General features: G+C 37.8%; 1 protein-coding gene and 1 non-coding gene across 5 annotated transcripts; both read left to right on the top strand.

Annotated features, from left to right (window-relative positions):
* The first annotated feature begins 7,126 nt into the window (after window positions 1–7,126).
* LOC125588063 lies at window positions 7,127–7,233 on the top strand. Its single transcript, XR_007324459.1, has one exon. It is a non-coding gene; the product is annotated as a small nucleolar RNA R71 (small nucleolar RNA).
* Window positions 7,234–15,424: 8,191 nt separating this feature from the next.
* BNAC05G51640D lies at window positions 15,425–16,975 on the top strand. 4 transcript variants are annotated; one of them, XM_013865724.3, is made up of 4 exons: window positions 15,425–15,691; window positions 15,870–16,292; window positions 16,372–16,595; window positions 16,664–16,975. In XM_013865724.3, the coding sequence occupies exons 1-3, from the start codon at window positions 15,620–15,622 to the stop codon at window positions 16,576–16,578; spliced, it is 702 nt and encodes a 233-aa protein (XP_013721178.1). In that variant the 5' UTR covers window positions 15,425–15,619; the 3' UTR covers window positions 16,579–16,595; window positions 16,664–16,975. The 4 variants fall into 4 exon arrangements, with proteins under 4 accessions (XP_013721178.1, XP_048613035.1, XP_022558607.1 ...); XM_048757078.1 differs by having other exon boundaries at window positions 15,508–15,691; window positions 15,882–16,292; window positions 16,670–16,975; XM_022702886.2 differs by having other exon boundaries at window positions 15,508–15,691; window positions 16,670–16,975.
* Window positions 16,976–21,560: the final 4,585 nt, after the last annotated feature.

Raw genomic sequence — 21,560 nt, 5'->3', positions numbered from 1 at the left:
CTCCAGGGGCGGCGTAGGGTCGGATAGCCGGGCAGAGCAGTCGCATATCTTCCTCGGTGACATTACCTGCTTCCTTCCGTGGATAGAATGCATGAACGAGCATCCTATGGAGGTAGCGCACAGACGGATGCCGGATATGTGAGTTCTTGTCAGTCCCGGTAGAGTGCCTATTTCCGGTGATCAACTTCCAAAGCTCGGTGGGGAGATTTTCGCATTTGGGAAGAGAGGAGTTTTCCAAGTCTTGGAACCCCATGACTCTCCCAATGTCCTTGAAGTTCATGTTGTAGTCTCTCCCATTGACCTTGAACTTGATCTTGCCCCATCCTTGCCTCACATGCGGAGTGTTATGGTAAGTGACCTCAAGGAAAGACAAGAACTGACAGGAGACATCCTTGTAGACAGGGTAAGCCATGGTGAGGAGTTTTGGCATCTTCAAATGTCCCAGCATCGCCTCAATATCAGAATCAAGACCCAACTCCTTCAGCAAATCAAGGTCGGCGAACCTTGTTGGAGTCCAAGTGACCCCATTCAGCAAGTGATCATACAGCTCTTCCACAGATGGAGTTTTCTCCATGTCCCTATCAACAGCTACCGCCTTCCCTTTTGACATCTTGGCTTTCTTTGTATGAGCCTGTTCATCCTCACTTTCATCGTCACTCTCCTCATTAGTGGGAACTGCTACACTTTTCCCTACCCTCTTCTCTTGCTCTTTTGATTTCTTTGCAGCCAAGGTTTGCTGTCGAGAAGTCCTCTGTGTCCCAGAGCCAGCTGGCTTGGAGGCTAAGGCTTTCCCACTTAGTGCAGACTCTTCTCTTTCAGTTTCTTGCTTCTCAGCATCTAGCTTTCCCTTTGTTTTCTTAACCATTGGTACCTGAAAAATTCAAAACTTGAAAAGAGATAAGTAAATGGAAGCAAAGAAGATTAAGACTTTGTAAATGAAAATTGCAAGAGTAAACTCAACAAATAAACTAGCAATTTAAGCTCAAATTAACCCAATGCAACTATTTCACACATTTAGCACTAAGAAGCCAAGCTAAGAGCAAAAAATCACACTTCTCAATCTTATCAAAATATGAAAATTACAAGTTAAGTAAAATTCAATAATCAAAGTGGTTCTAGAATGAGAAAATTATTTAATCAAACTTTTAAACACCTTAACACACCCAGTTCACCCACCAACACACTCAATTAAGGTCAATTTCGAACAGCCTCAAATCCATGAACCCTAATTTTGTCAAAGTTCAAATTAAACTCAATTTCACCATTAATTTAACAATCCAACTTGATAGATAAGATTTCCCTAGTCTATTTCACCACAATCAAGCAAGAAAATGACCAAATTTCGACTTTCAAATTGTAGGGTTCATGGACCTACGAAATTGAATTTAAAAACTCAATACCTTGATTTGGATGAAAGTAAATGGTGAATGGGTGATGGGGAATAGACTACATGGGCGAAAGCTTGGATTTAGAAACAAGAACTAGGTGATTTGGTTGAGAATTGAGAGAGTTATGGGATTTTTTGGTGTGGGTGAGTTTGAGAGAGTATGAGTGTTTGTGAGGGGAGGGAGAGTGAGGAAGATGAAAATCGAGGGTTGTGGGGTAGGTTTAGGGTCGTCTGGTTCGGTTTAGGTGGGAAGGGACCGGTCCAAATAAATTAAACTGGGATTAGATCGAAGATTACTTACCTGAACCGGTCGTGGAGCGACCTGGGGTAGTCGCTGTGGGACGTCGCTCTCAAATCGACATAACCCGAGCGACCTCGGGGTGTCGCTGTGGGACGTCGCTCTCAAATCGACACAACCCGAGCGACCTCGGGGTGTCGCTGTGGTGACCTCGCTCTGGAGCTGGAGCGACTTCGTGTCGTCGCTCTAGGAGGTCGCTCCGAGAGTATTTTTCGATCCCCAAAACGCTGTAAAGTCGAGCGACTTGTTACACTCGCTTTGGTAACGTCGCTCCCAGCTGGAGCGAACTTTCACCCTCGCTCTAGGTCCTCGCTCCCACGCCTGATTCTTTGCTCAAACCGGATCGATCAAGCACCTGCACACAACTTCAATTCTTTTTTTTTTTTTTTAGAAATATGATGAAAATGAAAATACTAATGCAATATATAGAAGGATATACATGGGACTTCCTCCCAAGTGAGCTTGTTTTAAGTCTCTAGCTTGACTTTGCCTCCATTTAGATTAGGCCGGGGTAGGATCAGAAAGTTGAGTTGAAACCCCATCTTCCCCTGGTGCAGTCGCCATGTAGAGCTTAACACTTTGTCCATTGACTGTGAAGTCTCTTCCATCAGTACTCCACAAAACTATTGCCCCATATGGCCTAACCTCCTTGACCTTGAAAGGACCGGACCACCTTGACTTAAGCTTTCCTGGAAATAACTTCAGCCTAGAGTTGTAGAGAAGAACTTGATCTCCTTCTTTAAACTCTCTCTTCAGGATATTCTTGTCATGGAAAGCTTTAGTCTTCTCCTTGTAGATCCTTGAGTTTTCAAAAACATCCATTCTTATCTCATCAAGCTCATGTAGCTGTAGAAGTCTTTTCTCCTTGGCACTCTTGATGTCAAAGTTCAGCAAATTTACTGCCCATAGTGCCTTGTACTCAAGCTCCACTGGCAGATGGCAAGCTTTCCCGTACACTAGGTTGAAAGGTGTGGTCCCCAGAGGTGTCTTGTAAGCTGTCCTATAAGCCCAAAGCGCATCATCAAGCTTAATTGACCAATTCTTCCTTGTAATCCCCACAATCTTCTCCAAAATGGACTTGATCTCTCTGTTAGAAATCTCAACTTGACCACTTGTTTGAGGATGGTAAGGAGTTGCTACCTTGTGCTTTACACCGTTCTTCTTGAGAAGTCCCTCAAGCAGTTTGTTGATGAAATGAGAGCCTCCATCACTGATCACAACTCTTGGAACTCCAAACCTTGGAAAGATGATGCTCCTGAACATCTTGGTTACAACTCTAGCATCATTGGTGGGGCTTGCAATAGCTTCCACCTATTTGGAGACATAATCAACAGCTACAAGGATGTATTTGTTGCCAAAGGATGATGGAAATGGTCCCATGAAGTCAATACCCCACACATCAAACACTTCAACTTCAAGGATTGGATTTTGAGGCATTTCATTCCTTTTGGTGATGTTCCCTCTCCTTTGGCATGAATCACACTTTGAAACAAAGTCTTGTGTATCCTTAAACATGTGTGGCCACCAGAATCCAGCTTGTAGCACCTTTGCAACAGTCTTGAAGGTAGTAAAGTGGCCTCCATAGGATGATCCATGACATTGTGTAAGGATCCCATCAATCTCCTCATTAGCAACCACTCTCCTATAAAGTTGATCCTTGCAGAGAATGTAGAGGTAAGGCTCATCCCAGTAGTACCTCTTCACATCCTTGTAGAACTTCTTCTTGGCATAGCCCACAAGATTCAAAGGTATTTTCCTGTGGCTAGGTAGTTCACCAAATCAGCATACCAAGGTTCTTTCTCTTCTGTTGCCTTGACTTCTTCAAGCTTTCTACCAGTCTCACAAACTGCCATCACTGCTCCAATAGCCATGATCTGCTCCTCTGGAAGTCCTTCGTCAATAGGAATGCCACACTCCACTCTCAGCCTGGACAAGTGATCAGCTACACCATTCTCAACTCCTGGCTTGTCTTTGATCTCTAAATCAAACTCTTGAAGCAAAAGGATCCATCTCAAGAGCCTGGGTTTTGCATCCTTTTTGGCCAAAAGGTGTCTCAAAGCAGCATGATCTGTGTGGACAATGACTTTAGATCCCACCAAGTAGCTTATGAACTTCTCAAAGGCAAAGACAATGGCTAGCATCTCCTTCTCTTTTGTGGCATACCTCATATGAGCATCATTCAGGGTTTGGCTCGCGTAGTAGATCACATGGGTTTTGCCATCTTTCTTCTGCCCCAAAACAACTCCCACAACATAGTCATTAGCATCACACATGATCTCAAAGGGGAGATCCCAATCAGGTGGCTGGACAATTGGAGCACTGGTGAGTTCACCTTTCAGCTTCTAGACATTCCACATCAAAGCTGAAAGTGGCTTCTTTGCACAGCAGTCTGGTAAATGGTCTAGTGATCATGCAGAAGTCCTTGATGAATCTTCTGTAGAACCCAACATGACCAAGAAAACTTCTGATGTCTTTCACTGTCTTTGGTGGGGGCAAACCAACCATAACATCGATCTTAGCCTTATCCACCTCAATCCCCTTCTCTGAAATCTTGTGTCTCAGCACAATCTCTTCCTTAACCATGAAGTGACACTTCTCCCAATTCAGCACAAGGTTGGTGTCTTCAAATCTCTGTAGGACCCTGCACAAATTTGACAAACAAGCAGAAAACAAAGATCTGTAGACAGAGAAATCATCCATAAACACCTCCACAACATCCTCAATTAGATCAGAGAAGATTGACATCATGCACCTTTGAAAGGTGGCTGGAGCATTACATAGACCAAATGGCATTCTTCGATATGCGAAGGTACCATAAGGACATGTGAATGTCGTTTTCTCTTGATCATTGGGATGTATGGGGATTTGGAAGAACCCCGAATATCCATCAAGAAAGCAATAAAATGGGTGATTTGCAAGTCTCTCAAGCATCTGATCAATAAATGGTAATGGGAAATGATCCTTTCTAGATGCATAGTTTAGTTTTTGGTAATCCATGCACATTCTATGACATGTGATGGTCCTTGTTGGTATCAATTCATCCTTGTCATTTCTAATTACAGTGATACCACCTTTCTTTGGTACAATATGCACAGGAGATACCCATTTAGAATCTGAAATAGGATAAATGACACCAGCATCTAAGAGTTTAAGAATCTCCTTATTTACAACATCCTTCAGGTTAGGATTTAACCTTCTTTGATGCTCGATAGAAGTCATTGATTCATCCTCAAGATGTATCCTATGCATGCACGAAGAGGGATATATTCCTTTGATGTCATCAAGTGAGTAACCTATTGCTTTTCTAAATCTTTTAAGTGTTTTCAAAAGTTCAGATAGCTCAGTTTCAGTAAGTTCACTACTCACAATAACATGATAAGTTTCATTAGGACCAAGGAATGCATACCTTACACCATGGGGAAAAGGTTTAAACTCCACTTTAGGCGCCTTAAGCTCGCTCCAGTCATCTAGCTGGGTGTCCTCTTGTTGAGTGACTGAGGCTTCTTGATGAACCACTTGTGGCAGGTCCTCATACTGATCCTTACTAACAAACCCTTTGTGTGAATCCAGCATCATCCAATAGGCAGTACTCTCCAGGTTCTCAATCAGTTCAACCTCTCTCAATATTGCAAAGCATGTTGTAGAGGGTCTTCTAGTGACAACTCTTCAAGGAGCTCATCAGCAATGGCGTCTATCTCTTCAATGTAGAAGACTTGCCCTTGAATTGTTGGTTTCTTCATTACCTCCTTGATGTCAAAGTGGAGAATGTGCCCTTTACCCAAGTGGAGATCAATCTGGCCCTCTTTCACATTAACAATAGCTCCTGCTGTAGCTAAGAAAGGCCTTCCAAGGATTAAGGGATCTTGAGCTTCCTCACCCATCTCAAGCACCACAAAGTCTGTAGGGATCTCATAGTTTCCAACCATCACGGGGAGGTCCTCCAAGATACCAACAGTGTACTTCACTGAACGATCAGCCAATACCAGAGAAAGTCTACACTTCTTGTACTGAGTAAAACCAAGCTTCTTAGCAACAGATAAAGGCATCAAGCTGACACTAGCTCCCAAATCACAGAGACATCTCTCAAATACCATAGGTCCAAGAGCACAGAGTAATGTGAAGCATCCTGGATCTTCAAGCTTCTTTGAAACAACAAGCCTCTGGATGATGGCACTGCACTCATGAGTAAGAATCATCATGCCCTCCATCTACTTCTTCTTTGCAGCTACAGCATCTTTCAGGAACTTGCTATATTGAGGAATCAGCATGAAAGCATCAATAACGGGCATTGTAACTTGAACTTCACTCATCTGCTTCTCAAATAGAGCTTTGTACTTCTCTAGCAGCTGCCTCTTGAATCTACCAGGGAATGGAAGTTTGGGTTCATAGGGAGGAGGAACAAAAGAATTCTCACTTGCTGGAACAACAACTTCACCATCTTTCATTGTTTTCTTCTCTTTCCCAACCTTTCCTTTACCTTTGGCTTCCACAATCTTCTCCAAAATCTCATCATTGATCTTCTCATCAACAATCACCACTTCATCATCTATGTTGATGGCCACCCTCTCACCTTGTTTGTCAGCATCCTTGGTGAGAGCTCTATGAGGTAACTCCTTACCACTCCTGAGGGTGATAGCTTTCATCGTCTCTTTGGGTTTTTGCTCAGATTTTCCAGCTAAAGAACCTTGTTGGCGATTTTGGTGAGTGTTCATGGCAGCAAACTGGTTCTCCATAGCTTTGAACTTGTTTTGAGATCATTGTAGCTCCCATCAATCTTTGAGTGGAGGTTCTTCAACTCATAACCAACATGCTTATCACTTCTAGTCTGAGACTCCAAGATTTGTTTCAGTAGGGCATCAGTGCTGCTTACTTGAGGAGTAGATGTAGAAGGATTAGCTTGTTGTTGGGAAGAATGGTGTCCTTTGTTGTTGAAACCAGGAGGAGAGTTTTGCTGAGGCTGATAGCTGCCTTGCTGGTTGTTCCTAGGCTGATAACCACTCTGTTGGTTGTTGGAATATGATTTCTGTTGGTAGTTGTTGTACTGAAAGTTTGGCTCTTTTTTGTACCAGCTACCATTGTTGTTAATGAAACACAGCTCTTCTTGACCTTCCAAACCCTCAACCTCATGGACAACAGGTGGTGTTTCTTGGTTTGGGTTACCAACAAAGTTCAGCTGCTCTTGGGTGGATTTATCAGCAATGAGTATGTCTATCTTATCCTGTAGAGCCTTTAACTCCTTCCTCGTCTGCTTGTCATCTGTTCTACTGCCTCTGTCGTGGTCTCCACTGTAGACTGCGTCACTCTTTACCATGTTGTCAACCAGCTCTTCTGTATCTTCCTCAGTTCTTCCCAAGAAGAACCCATTGCTAGTTGTATCCAATCTAGCTCTGTACTTAGGAAGAGCACCCCTATAGAATGTGCTCAGCAAGCTTTCCTTAGAGAAACCATGGTGTGGGCATTGAGCTTGGTAGCCCTTGAATCTCTCCCAGGCTTCACTGAATCCTTCCAAGTTCTTCTGTTGAAAGCTGGAAATGTCATTTCTCAGCTTAGCAGTTCTTCAAGTAGAGAAGAGCTTCTCCAAAAATGCTTTCTTGCAGTCATCCCAAGTGGTGATAGAGTCGCTGGGTAGAGACTTCTCCCACTGACGTGCCTTATCCCCCAAAGAGAAAGGGAATAGCTTGAGCTTTAAGGCATCCTCGGACACACCATTGGTTTTTGACAACCCACAGTAGCTGTCGAACCTGTCCAAGTGATCAAATGGATCCTCTACAGCCAAGCCATGATACTTGTTGTTCTCGATCACGTTGAGGAGTCCTGATTTGATCTCAAAATTGTTAGCTGCCACAGCCGGTGCTCGGATTCCCAGTCTATGACCATGAATGTTGGGGCGGTCATAAGTGCCAATGGGTCGAGCTGCTCGCTGTGGGTGTTGTGGAACGTTGTTGGCTCCATTGGCGTTCGCATCATCTTGAGGTTGGTCTCCCATATCAATATCCAATCTCTGCAAGTGAGCATGTTGCTCTTCTTCTCTTCTCTTTCTAGCACACTCTCTCTCTAAAGCTCTGATGTCTGCAACTCTGGGAACTAGGTTTGATGGACCCCTGCTCCTCAAGTTCATACACCTGAAAGTAAAAGGGAGGTGAAGAAGGAGAATCAGTAACAAAAGAAAAAAATAAAATGACTTAGTCTCAAGCAAGTGACTAAATCTCAATGTTCAAATCTACTCAGAATTTGGCAACGACGCCAATTTGATGTTAGGAGTTTTCAAGGCTCCTAAGACAAATGATGTAGTATAAAAGATTGTCGAACCAATTCTAAGGGATTTCAAAGCACTGAGAATGCAAGTACTCACTTAATCTAAGTGCAACCGGTGATTTAAAAGATTTCTAAACTAATGATTAATGCTAATGCAGTTGCAGAATAATAAAAGCGATAAATGAAGTAACTTTCTTGACTAAAAGAAAAGAGAACTCATGGGCATAGGGATTAGACCTTGGGTGATCAAGTTTCGAACAAAGGATGGCAAACGATCAATCAAACTATCAACCTTAAGCTTAGACATAGTTCTAAACAAGCTCTATGTCTAGATGAATGTTCATTTACTAACACATTTCAAACATCAAATGTCTTTGGTTGAATAATATGAAAGCAATCATTACTAACAAGTCTAATGGCTATCTTAGCATCTCTAACAACAAATGTCTTTGGTAAAGTATGCTAAAAGCTTAGAAGAGTTGTCTCAGGCATTTCATCAAACACCTTTTGGGTGGAAAATGCCTAAAGATCAACTTTTGAGAGGCCAACTCAGAAGATGCATTATGAATACTCTACTAGCAAGGACTAAGAATGATCTACACTAAAACATCCTAACTCTAACCTAATCACCCTTAATCTCCCTAACCCATGAATTCCAAAGGGTGATTACTCCCTAATCTCCATGATTCCTCTTAAACCCATATTGGATTTCAGATTAATCATGTAGAGAAATACAGAGAATCGATATGAAAACAACAGGATTGCCATAACAAAAATGATCAACTGAATCAAAGAGAAGAACTTTCCAAGAGGTTTTTGGTGGTTTTCTTAAGATAAAAGATGATCTGCCTCCAATGGCTTACAAAAGGTACTTAAACCTAGGTTTAGAAAGTGTAAAACGTGCATAACAAATGACCAAAAGCCCCTTGATTAATCATAAGTTCGTCCAAATAATTGAAGCGCAGCGACCTCGGCACGTCGCTCCGGGAGGTCGCTCTGGGTGTTGGGAGCGACCTCGGCACGTCGCTCCGGGAGGTCGCTCCCGGCTTGTTCTTCGTGTCTCAAATTGACACAAACCCGAGCGACTTCGGGGTGTCGCTGTGCTGACCTCGCTTTGGAGCTAGTGCGACTTTGTGTCGTCGCTCTAGGAGGTCGCTCCGGGTCTATTTTTTCACTCCAAAACGATGAAATCGCAAGCGACCTCGTGAGGTCGCTCTGGTAAGGTCGCTCTGAGAGGTAAGGCACAGCGAGTTCATGGCGTCGCTCCGGTAGGGTCGCTCCCATGCACTGCTCGTCCAATGATCACCTTTATCACCTCTTTTGAGCTCCAAATGCACCCAAATGTCTCCAAGAACTCCATATGGTACTCCAATACCTAATAAAGACTCATGTATGCAAAATGCAACCTAAACATGGCTAACTCCTAGTCTATATGATCAAAATCCATATCGGTGAATGGATAACACAATGGAAATATGCAAGATATCACTCCACATTCCAAAAACCGTACACCACCCCTCAACTCTAAACCCTAAGTCTATATTAGTTAACCCTGCGGTTATAAATAGTTTTTTACCTCTTTCAAAGTGAGGGTAAAAGTGGTGAAGGTAAACATGAAAAATGGTATTATGAATGTGGTATTTTTGTAATTTCTCATAATTATTTCAATAATTGTAGCTTTCTACACTAACTCCAAACAATAATGCACCAAAAAATTTGCTATCTTTTCGTGAAAAAATATGCGTGCGGAACTCACTATCACTATGCATGCACGGTAACTTTCTCTTTTCAGTTCTATATAAATGAACTATTGTGTATGATGCAATAATACACTATTCTTTTTTTCCAAAAAAAAATTATGTTTCGCTTCTTCTTCTATTCTAGTATCCTCTTCTTTTTGTGGTATAAAATTTTTGTTTTTATTTGTAAATATGATAAATTATAGTTATTATTATAACATGTTGTCAGCATGATCACTCATTGATACGACAAATATTATAAATATAATATATATCATAATTTAATGGCCGGTATACTATATATATTATTATTTTGTAGTGGTTATTTTAAGCACCATTATTCGCTTATATGTGGGTTGTTTGTCAACTTGTTATTATATTTCGTTTCTAAATACCCATATCATTTTTATCAATAAATTTTGGTCGGGTGACTCGCCACATAATTTACTTAATAGTTAACATGAACAATTTTATCACCATAATTATATTATTGGCCACCTGTGTATAATTCTTATGAAATTGACTAGATTTGATTGACTACTTATTACAATATTTTGAAGCAGATTTTTGGTTCAAGCTCTTTAATGCCAACGTTCACAAGGGAAGTTTTTTAAAACTTTCATATTTTCCAAACAGCAGTGAACATTATTTTTCATCTATAAATACACTAATTTTTCAGTCATTCATTTCATTTAAACATTTCATCTTCTTTCAAATACTTTTCAAATAATTTTCGTTCGATTTTTTCTTGCAAGAAAGATGATTCGTTTGTTTTTGATTTTATGTGTGGTTGTGATTTTTCCTTGTACGTATGGTCTCTTTGTCGGAAAATTTGCTCATGAATAGTTCATCAGAAATGTAAATTTACTTTTCTATGTGTTATTTTTCTTGTAACTACTTATATTATTCATGTAAAAGGTTTTTTTTTAATTCTATTATTAATACGTTGCAAATAAAGTTTTATGATTATATAGAAAACCAAATGGTAAATATCAAGAAGCTTAAGTTTTCGTGGAACATACTACATTACATCAATCACATATGTGGATACATAATATTTCTCAATTGATTGTTACATTCATGTTAGCTGAGAAAAATAATGATCTCCTTATCAAAAACCATAATTCCTGACGTACAAATAAAGCCAATACATTCCATGAATAAATGATATGGTGCTAAAAGTTTCAGAAAGGAAAAGTCAAACTTATTGGGGTTGTGGTCGTCGCTTCAATAATAGACATGAGAAAACTTACAACTCCAAATGGAGGAGATTTAAAAGTGAGTTAGATCTGAATAACATATCAAAGATAGAACCCAAATGGATATCAACCAGAAGCGTGAGACTGTATGTTACATATTTGGATCTAAAGGACACTTGTCATGTGCATGTTGTAGTCCCTTAAATATATATAAGTTATTACATAAGTTATGTCCAGATTTCACAAAATTCAAAGCGAAAAAAATTAATTTCATGGAGAATCTTGAAGAGAAATCGTACTTTGAATCCCCCGATTTCACAAAAGAACTCGACTAGACCACTTCTAAAGCGAACTAGAATAGTTTTGTTTTTAACATCACATTAATGTATAGTTACAATCATTTCAGTTTTAGACTGATAATTTTTTTTTTAACGACGCCTTAGTATATAATTATTGTACGTTTTTATGAATGAATTTTAACGTTTTTCTTTGTTGGCGTTTGCAATAATTACATAAATGGATCACAATACAAGTGGAACAAATTTCAAGAAATGGATTCGAGAAATTTGTATAAAAAATAATGGAACAACTCAAACTATTATGAGACAAAGAGATATTTTCTAACATAAAACTGACAAGAATTATTTTCAATGCAATATGAGGTTCTGCAGACTTGACTGAAGGAACATGTAATACTTTATGTCGCCAAATGGAACAAAATTCTTCATAAACAATTTTTTGTATTCTCCGAATTCTAAAAATAATTTGTTGAGTTTCAAAGACATACACTTTCACATATATGATATTCAGTGTGAAACTGATGATGGAAAAGGTACATGTATTTAAATTATGATAAATATTTCCAAAGGAATATATTGGAAAATTTTACATTACTTCCTTTGAGATTGCATAATAGGATTGCATCATATTGATATAGATTCAACTGAATCAAATCATTTAAAATAAAATATAGTAGATTTCAGATTTTGACATGATCAGCTCGGTCACTCGGATACCATAATGATGTGTAAAATCATAGAGATTTCACATGGTATTTCACTGAAATTCCAAGAGATTTTTCAGGGGAATAAAATGACATGTGTTGTACGTTTAAATGTAGAAAATTTTATCAAATGGAGTGTACCATCTTGATCCTCCTACTAAAGAGTAAAAATTAGAAGCTCGGCGAATTATGCATTTGCAAAGTATATAGCAAATCACCTATCTGATGATTTTCGGATGCCAATATGGTAACTAAATCTCATATATCAGCTACAAACGCTTCTGTTTGTATTATAATATCAAATGAGCAAGGAAAATGAGATGATACACATAAGGTTAAAACATGTTTGAAGCGTGCTAGATTAGTTGGCTCTAATAACTAAAATCCTAGAAAACAAAAAAAAGCTGAGAGACATAATACAACCAAAATATCATAAATTATTTTGGATAAAGAAAATGACAAGACTACTAACAAAGTAGAGAATCATGAATCAGAAGTAAATCATAAGATTTCTATCGACTACATCCATAATAGAAACATATGGAAAAGAAATGAAAATTATGATGTTGATGATGCTTTCTCATATCTTGTCTCAAATGAGATAAATAAGGAAATCGAAGATACATAACCAAAATCTGTATATAAATGGCAAAAGAGACATGATTGGAAAATGGATAGGTGCAATACAAGTCAAACTTGATTCCTTAAACAAACAAGAAGTGTTCGGATCAATTCTACGCACACCAAATGTGAGACTAGTCAGATACACATGAGTTTTCATTCGAAAGCGAAATGAGAATATTAAATATAAAGTTCATATCGTGGTCCATGGCTTTTCACAAAGACCTGAAATTGTTGATGATGAAACATATTTATGTTATGGATACAATTATGTTTCGATTCCTGATGAGTTTACAGGCTAATGAAAATCTCTGAGATACGTCTCATAGATGTTGATACTGAATATTTATATGGAACATTATATACTGATATCTATATAAGAGTTCCAGATGAGTTGAAAATGCCAAAAGCATTAAATCTAAACCTAAAGATTTATGTGCAACAAAATTGCAAAGATCATTATATTGATTAAAGCAATATGAATGTATGTGATATAATCATTTCAGTGAGCATTAACAAAAGAAAGATAGTAAACAATCCTATATGCCCATTTCTTTTCATCAAGAAAATAACATTCGGATTTTTTATGATTGTAATATATGTTGATGATCTTAATATTATTGGAACTAAAAAAAACACAAAAGGCATCAAACTATTTCAAAGGATAATTTATGTTGAAAGATCTCTGATAGATAAAGTATTGTCTTCACCTAAAAACTGAGAATTCTCAAAAACATATATTTGTGCACCAGTCCACATATACCAAAAGAGTTTTGAAACGCTCTAATATAGATAAATCAACTTCTCTTAACACTCCGATCATCAGCAGATTACTTATAGCTCAAAATAATCTATTTCGAAAATCTTCATAAATGAATAGATATTTGGTTCTGAAATACTATACCTAAGTGCAGTTTGAACTTTAGTGTACCTTGGAAAATGTATACGGCCTGATATGGGATTTGTTGTTATTATTTTAGCAAGATTTAGCTCACCTCCCACGTGAAGACATTGAAATGAAATTAAACATGTTTTTCGTTGATTTAGGTTTATTTTATCCTAATCTTCAAAAATTAAAATGAATGCTTTACATGTGAATGATTTATATCAGATCCAATCCCAATCGCAAACATGATTCATATTCAAGATCGGAGGCATAATTATATTTTTGGCATTCTCAGAAATAGACGCTTGTGGCCACCTCTTCTAATCATGAGAAGATTATCGTATTACATGTAGCAAATAATGTGTATGGCTAAGATCAATAAATCGATGCATCCGTTCAAACATTGGGATTAATGAGAAAGCGAAGCTAACTATATTAAATGAACATAACACAACATATGTTGCCCAAGCCAAGGAAAGATAAAAAAAATTTGGTCAAATGGAAAGATATATTAAAGTGACAAAACTAACATATACATACGAAGTCTTCTTATATATTCAATAGATCGAGAAGAACAAAGGAAAAAAAGAATATATCTGATCATGCGACAATGTAGCCGACCTCTTCAGAAAATCACTTACCACCTTGGTACTCGGAAAACATGTCCATAACATTGAAATGTCTCATCAAAGATATCTATGATATGACATAATATTCATTCGAGGAAAAACTTGTGTGGTTATACACTTTTTAATGTACTATGATTTTCTACTTAATTTTTCTAGAAGATTTTTAACAAGGCAACAAAAACACAATATAAAAAGCAACATTAGTAATGGTCTTCAAGAAAAATCTTACAAAGTCAAATAAAAAATATACAATAACATCAAACACAACTGTGCCAACAATCTCGACATTTTTCGTGTGAAAATAAATGGTTTTCGTGTGAAAATAAATGCGTAAAACCTAGTATCACTGCGCACATAATAAATTTATCTTTTTTACTTTAATATAAACAAACCATCATGTTTGATGGAATAACAAACTATTCTTTTTTTCTAATAAAATATTTCTTTTTGCTTTTTCTATTCTAGTATTTTTTTTTTGCGGATACAAAGTTTTGATTTTATTTTTATTTTTTGATATGATAAATTATAACTATACTTATTATCACAAAACTTTTTTGGTTCAACTTATTATAACTAAAACTAAGTTAAAAAAATTTCATAATTCAATCTTTCTCAGCTTTCTCCGGTAGCCGTCTTTTGACAAATCTAGATCTGAGGCCGGTCGGTTGTTTTTCTAACACCGGTACCGGCCTCCCACCTTTACCTCTTAATTATTTTTTTGTCTTCGTCTTCGTCATGGATATAACTTGATCTGCTTGGTGGTGAGAGGTCCAACGGAGCGGATAGTTGTACATATATTCAGAACTTTGTTTTGGTGTCTCTTCTCTAACCCCCATTGCTATGGTTGGATACATTTGTTTCTATTATTTCTACATCTTTTTTACGGTGTTTTTGAGGTGGGAGATATTATATTGGGGTGGAATCTTCTTCCTGAAATGGATCTTGCTTCGGTTTGGATCTGATTATGGTTCTATTGTCCCTTGTGGTCCGTGTTTTTGTCGTGTTGGTTTTGATTTTGGGACGTGAATCGTCAGTCCCGACTATCTACCTGATTTGTACTTTGTAGTTCAAGCATGTTCAACAGTAGCTTAACTGAAGCTAATTCGGGACAAAATTGATCAAAGAAACTGAAGAAAAAGATGTATCTAAACTATGAGAATTATTGTCGTGATTTCGTTGAAGGTATTAGAAGTCCGTATGTTATTGCTAGAAAGGAAACACCTAATTCACCTTACTTTCGAAACAAGACTAGTTTGGTATTGCTAATGTGTCATCAATCATTTTTATCTTTTGTATTTTTCAGGGTGGAAAAACCATTAGTTTTTTATTATTTGTCATATTCTTGTAATATATTCCAAATCAGTTTCAATAAAACATTGTTAAAAAAAATTCATGATCCAGCTGGATTGTCAACGTAGCCGGCATGTGGATTTCACGTGATCTTACGCTGGTCCTTGTCGCAGGTGATCCAGCTTCCTCCACGCACTAGGGTTTGAATTCTAGGTTCGGTTCTTATCCTCTCTGTTCAGAGAACCTCTCCTTCCTTCCTTTCCTCTCTCTGTGAGAAAGACACAAACCAAAGCAACAGGGTTTGAAGATAAAATGGCCATGTCTCATCTCTTCCTTTCTTCTCCTCGACCTTCATTGGCTCCGCGACTCCACTCACCGACCCAGGTAACGGAAACCTCTCTTCTCTTCTCTTGTATCGAATCTCAATTCCTCATATAAAAAGGTTGCTCCTTTTCATTATCTAAGTGATATTTGTACTTAGATATAGCGTTTCTGAGATTTAAGTAGATCAATTCATCACAAGAAACAGTGATTTCTGAGGTTTAACTTCATGAGTTGTTAGTTGTGTTTGCAGTTCTACTCTAACATCAGTAAAGATTTCAAGGGTTCAAATGAAGCTAAAGCATCGAAGAGATTCCTCTGCCGCTCGATTCATATGGAATCTGATCATTCAGGGGACTCAAAGAGGCTTACTTTCGATACCCTTTTGAGAAAAGCAAAAGATGTTTGGAATGATTCTCCACAGCCGGTCAAGGACTTCCCTTGGAACAGAGCGTTCGAGAACTTCTTGCAGCTGGTTCTTGATCTCGCCATATCAGTCGTTAAGTTCTTGTTTGTTCCCGTGTTGGCGGTTTCTTCCGTTAGCGAGATGTCTTATTGTGCACATGAGAGGAAGCTTGCTTTAGTCCCTTTCCCTTTAGTCATCGGTATTGTTGTTGGAGGCATTCTACAAGGAACCGCTTTGAACATCTCTCCTCGTCTTAAGGTCTGTGCATCATTAGTTGTTGTAACAATTTCAAAATCCTACTGGTCTTAGAGATAAGAGTTTTTTTTTGTTTTTGTAGGAAGCGGAAGTACCATGGCATTTGATAGCTATGATGATGTTCTTCACTCTGATTAAGCTTCCTGGACCGTACTATCCGTACTGCGGGCGTTTGTTTGTTCCGCATTTTGCCAATGGAGTATTGTTTAGAGCACTTTGGTCCATGTTCTTTTGGTATAAGAAGACTAGAAACACATCAGCAACTCCTCACAGTTCGGAAACAAAATGAGCATCTTCATTCTATAGGTATATATGTAAACATATGGACATGTTTAGATATGACTGTAGTTTCTAAGTTTGATGTATCTCTTTAGTTGTAGGTGGGAACTGGCAAATGGGTCACTTGGTTTGGTTATTATGGGGATTATGCGAGACCTCGCGGCTTAGTGCGTCGGGGCATAGAAAGGAGCTTTCTTCTTCCTTACCTCTTCAATCTCAGAGATGTTGAGGTATATGATAATATGAGTTTAATATTATATTGTAGCCCCTAGAGTTGATTAGTTATGTTTTCTTCTCTTTAGTTTTTTTATTGACAATGTTACATGTGAAAATTGTACTCTTCTTTGGGAATGTATTTGTGTCTTTGAGATGGAAACAAGGAAAAGGAGTGATTCATGTTTTGTTCAGACATAATGTTTTTGAGTTAATACAGAGTAACACAAGAAAGAATGAGATTTACAATTTGCATAAATAGTACAGTGATGCTATAGAGAACGAAACTAGTGGTCATAAATAGTACAGTTGCAGACTGGTGGCCAAACTGGTTCCATGAACAAGCCCAAATGATCCTCTTCTGTGCTTCAACCCTTTGCCATGAGTTTGTGACTAACCTCGCCACTGTCTGATCAAGGAAGACAAAAACAGACAGAGTCTTAGAGGACAATATTCAAGACTAAAAGAATCACAAAGTCTTGAGACTTTTGGATGTTATGAGAGATCAAATTTGAATTAGGTCCATAGCGCTAACAAGTTAAAAGTGTTTTACCTGTTCTTTGGATAGAGAAAACCGAGAAGTGACGATCTCTGGAGATAGACAAGCGCAGAATGTCAGTCATAAGAGAACTCCAAGGGTGTCACTGTCCAAGCTGTGAGATTGCAAATGACCAACAGCTTTCCATCTCCCAACCTCCCATTGCCATATTTCCGCCATGGATGCAAATTGAGCCTGAAGAAGTTTGTGGTTCATTTATGAACTGAGGAGATCGAACAAGTGTAAACAAATTCTATTACCTTACACGATGAAGCAGCACTTCCGCGGTGGTCACAGCGGTGAGAAAAGAGTTCATTGTCATAAATTAAGGGAAAATTTCTTAAAAATACGCAGACAAATTTCCTTTTGTTAATAAAATACATGAACTATTTTAGATTCTCATTTAATACACGAACTAATTTCTGTTCTCTATTAAATACACAAACTTTTGAAATTCATAGGTTTTACACATAGTTGTAGTCGGCATAAATTATGTTTAACGGCAGTGGTAACGACGTTAGTGTTTAATTAAATACGTCGTTTAACTGTGAAAGGAAAATTTCTTAAAAATACACAAACTAATTTTCATTTGCTAATAAAATATACAAACTATTTTGAATCCCCGTTTAATGCACGAACTAATTTTTGTTTTCTATTAAATATACAAACTTTTGAAATTTAAAGCTTCTACAATCTCTCTTATTCTCGAAACATCGAGTTAGACGACATTAACTATGTTTAACAAGATTTAGAAGATGTCAACTATGTTTAACAGAAGTGAAAACAATGTATTAAACATGTTTTTAAACTGTGAAGAAAAAATTCCTTAAAAACCCTCTCGACAGATTATGTTGTTAGTTTTTTCTTCATTACACTTTCATAATTAATGTAAATTCACTTTGACTGACTCATTATCACTGCAACCAAAGCTAAGAATGAGAATCCAAATCACATAACACTAACCTAATTCCAAAATCAGAAACTTGTTTAAAATTAACTAGTTTTATTCATCCTTATTACGTAGTCGACATGGATATTGCTTCACTTCGAAAAAATGTAAAGGGAAATCAAATTGAAGAAGAAGAACAACTAGATTTGGAGAATAAGAGAGGTTGGAAAAAACTAGGGTTCCAAACTCTATAAATCTTGTTAAACATAGTTGAAGTCGTCTAAATCGATGTGTAAAATCTGTAAATTTCAAAAGTTTGTGTATTTAATAGAAAACAAAAATTAGTTCGTGTATTAAACGGAGATCCAAATAGTTTGTGTATTTTATTATTAAATGAAAATTATTTTGTGTATTTTTAAGGAATTTTTCTTTCATAGTTAAATAACGTGTGTTTTAAAGGAATTTTCCCTAAATTATGAAACGCAAACTCATCTTCAATTGGAGACTCCTTCAATTCTGCTAGAACTATTTCAAATGTATCCAAACCTTCTCTTCCAGCGGTTCACTAGAAGCTGCAAACCAGATAAATAAAATGAATCATAAGATTGCATTTGGTAAAAGCTAGACATGGTGTTGAATCAACCACAACAAGAAAACACAAGCTTAACGAGGAAAATTAACGAGGAATATTTTTCCTCGTTAATTTAAGTCGACTTTACGAGGAAATTACGCGAAAAAATAAAATCAGCGTTATTTCCTCGTAAAGTAACGACGAAACAGTTTCGTCGTAAAGTCGATGTAAAGTGATGTGGCTTTTACGAGGAAATCGTATTTCCTCGTACATTCCACGTAAACTTAGCGTGGTCTTTACGAGGAAATAATTTACGTCTACTTAGTGACGAAATTTTGAATCCACCAACTTTGTTTGTCACATGTTTTTTTTCGGCCACCTAACTAATTTTCGTCGTAAATTCGTAGGAAAATTACAACTACAAGATTCGAAAATTTTCTACAAATAGGGACGTTTGAACATCATTTTAAACACACCAACAAAAAAAACGTGAAAGAAAAAAAAATGGCTGGCTCCAAGAATATTTTCGAGTTGCGGAAGTGGATGTATATGCATAGAGATGCTAACGGGAGAGTGACGAAAGAATACCTTGCGGGGCTGGAGACATTTATGCATCAAGCAGATTCAACACCGCTCACCCCAGAAAGTGGTAAGATGTTCTGTCCTTGTCGGAAATGCAACAATTCGAAATTGGCAAACCGTGAAAATGTTTGGAAGCATTTAATAAATTGAGGTTTCACGCCAAATTACTATATATGGTTTCAACATGAAGAATGTTATAATTATGATTAGAATGAAGCTAGTAGTAGTAATAGCAATTTTCAGGAAGAACCGGTTGATCATCATTTGCATAATGAACATAGTTACCATCAGGAGGAGATGGTAGATTATGATAGGGTTCATGATATGGTAGCTGATGCATTCGTAGCTCATGATGAAGACGAATAACCTAATATAGATGCAAAAAAGTTTTACGAAATATTAAACGTGGCAAATCAACCACTTTACAGTGGTTGTAGAGAAAGTCTCTCTAATTTGTCGTTGGCTGCTAGAATGATGAATATTAAAACTGATCACAATCTATCTGAAAGTTGCATGAACGAATTGGCAGACTTGTTTAAAGAGTATTTGCCGGAAGACAATGTGTCTGCTGATTCTTATTATGAGATTCAGAAACTGGTTTATAGTCTTGGGTTGCCTTCGGAGATGATAGATGTTTGCATCGACAACTGCATGATCTACTGGGAGATGATGAGAAGTTAGAAGAATGTCGATTCTGCAAGAAGCCACGATTCAAGCCGCAAGGACGGGGACGTAATAGGGTACCGTACCAAAGGATGTGGTACCTACCAATTACAGACAAATTGAAAAGATTGTACCAATCAGAGCAGACAGCTGGAAAGATGAGATGTCATGCCGAGCATACTCAGACGGATGGTGAGATGACTCATCCATCAGATGCAAGAGCCTGGAAACATTTTAACAAAGTACATCCGGATTTCGCTAGCAATAGCCGAAATGTGTATCTCGGATTATGCACAGATGGATTTAGTCCATTCGGAATGTCAGGGAGATAATATTCATTGTGACCAGTCTTTCTTATGCCATACAACCTGCCACCGGAGATGTGCATGCAACGGGAGTTGCTATTCTTGACCATATTAATACCTGGTCTGAACCATCCAAAAAGGTCCTTGGATGTTTTCCTACAACCACTGATAAAAGAGTTGAAGGATTTGTGGTCAACAGGGGTGAGGACGTATGACTATTCAACGAAGACGAATTTTACGATGCGAGCGATTCTTTTGTGAACCATAAGTGACTTTCCTGCCTATGGGATGTTGTCTGGATGGACTACACATGGGAGATTAGCTTGTCCATATTGTAATGGAACGACAGATGCGTTTCAACTGAAGAATGGTAGGAAGACAAGTTGGTTTGATTGTCACCGTTGATTTCTTCCCATTGGCCATCCATACCGAAGAAACAAGAATTTGTTTAGGCACAAAAGGGTTGTGAGAGACACTTCTCCTCCATATCTAATTGGAGAACAAATTGAAGCGCAAATCGACTACTATGGAGCTAACGAAACAGTTCGTTGGGGTGGTAATTGGCATGTCCCTCGTAATATGCCTGATTCTTACGTGTTCATCATAACTGGCACAAGAAGAGTATATTTTGGAAGTTGCCATATTGGAAGGATCTTCTTCTGCGCTACAACCTCGATGTGATGCATATAGAGAATAATTTCTTTGAGAACATCATGAATACAATATTGAATGTCCCAGGGAAGACAAAAGACAACATAAAATCAAGGTTGGACTTGCCGGATATTTGCTCAAGAAGCGAGTTACATATAAAAAGCAATGGACAAGTTCCAGTTCCGATATTCAGATTGTCTTCGGAAAAAAAGTCGGTGTTGTTCAAATGGGTGGCATCAGAAGTGAAGTTCCCCGATGGGTATGTTTCAAATCTCTCTAGATGTGTTGAAAATGGTCAAAAGTTCTCTGGGATGAAGAGTCATGATTTTCATGTCTTTATGCAACGACTACTGCCCTTTGCATTTGCGGAGCTACTTCCAACAAACGTACATGAAGCACTTGCAGGTAGTGTTTTATAGCGCAATAATTTTATAACGGTTTAGTTTGCAAAATAATATATGACTAACAATGTGTTTAATTGTTTTTGGAATATAAAAGGCATTGGAGCATTTTTCAGGGATCTAAGCACACGCACTCTTAAAGAAGAAGTTGTGGAACAGCTTCAGGAGAACATTCTCAT

Source organism: Brassica napus, chromosome C5, assembly GCF_020379485.1.
Source record: "Brassica napus cultivar Da-Ae chromosome C5, Da-Ae, whole genome shotgun sequence".
NCBI classification, from domain to species: domain Eukaryota; kingdom Viridiplantae; phylum Streptophyta; class Magnoliopsida; order Brassicales; family Brassicaceae; genus Brassica; species Brassica napus.
Note: the sequence above shows the minus strand (reverse complement) of the source record. Positions and strands in the feature narration are given on the sequence as shown.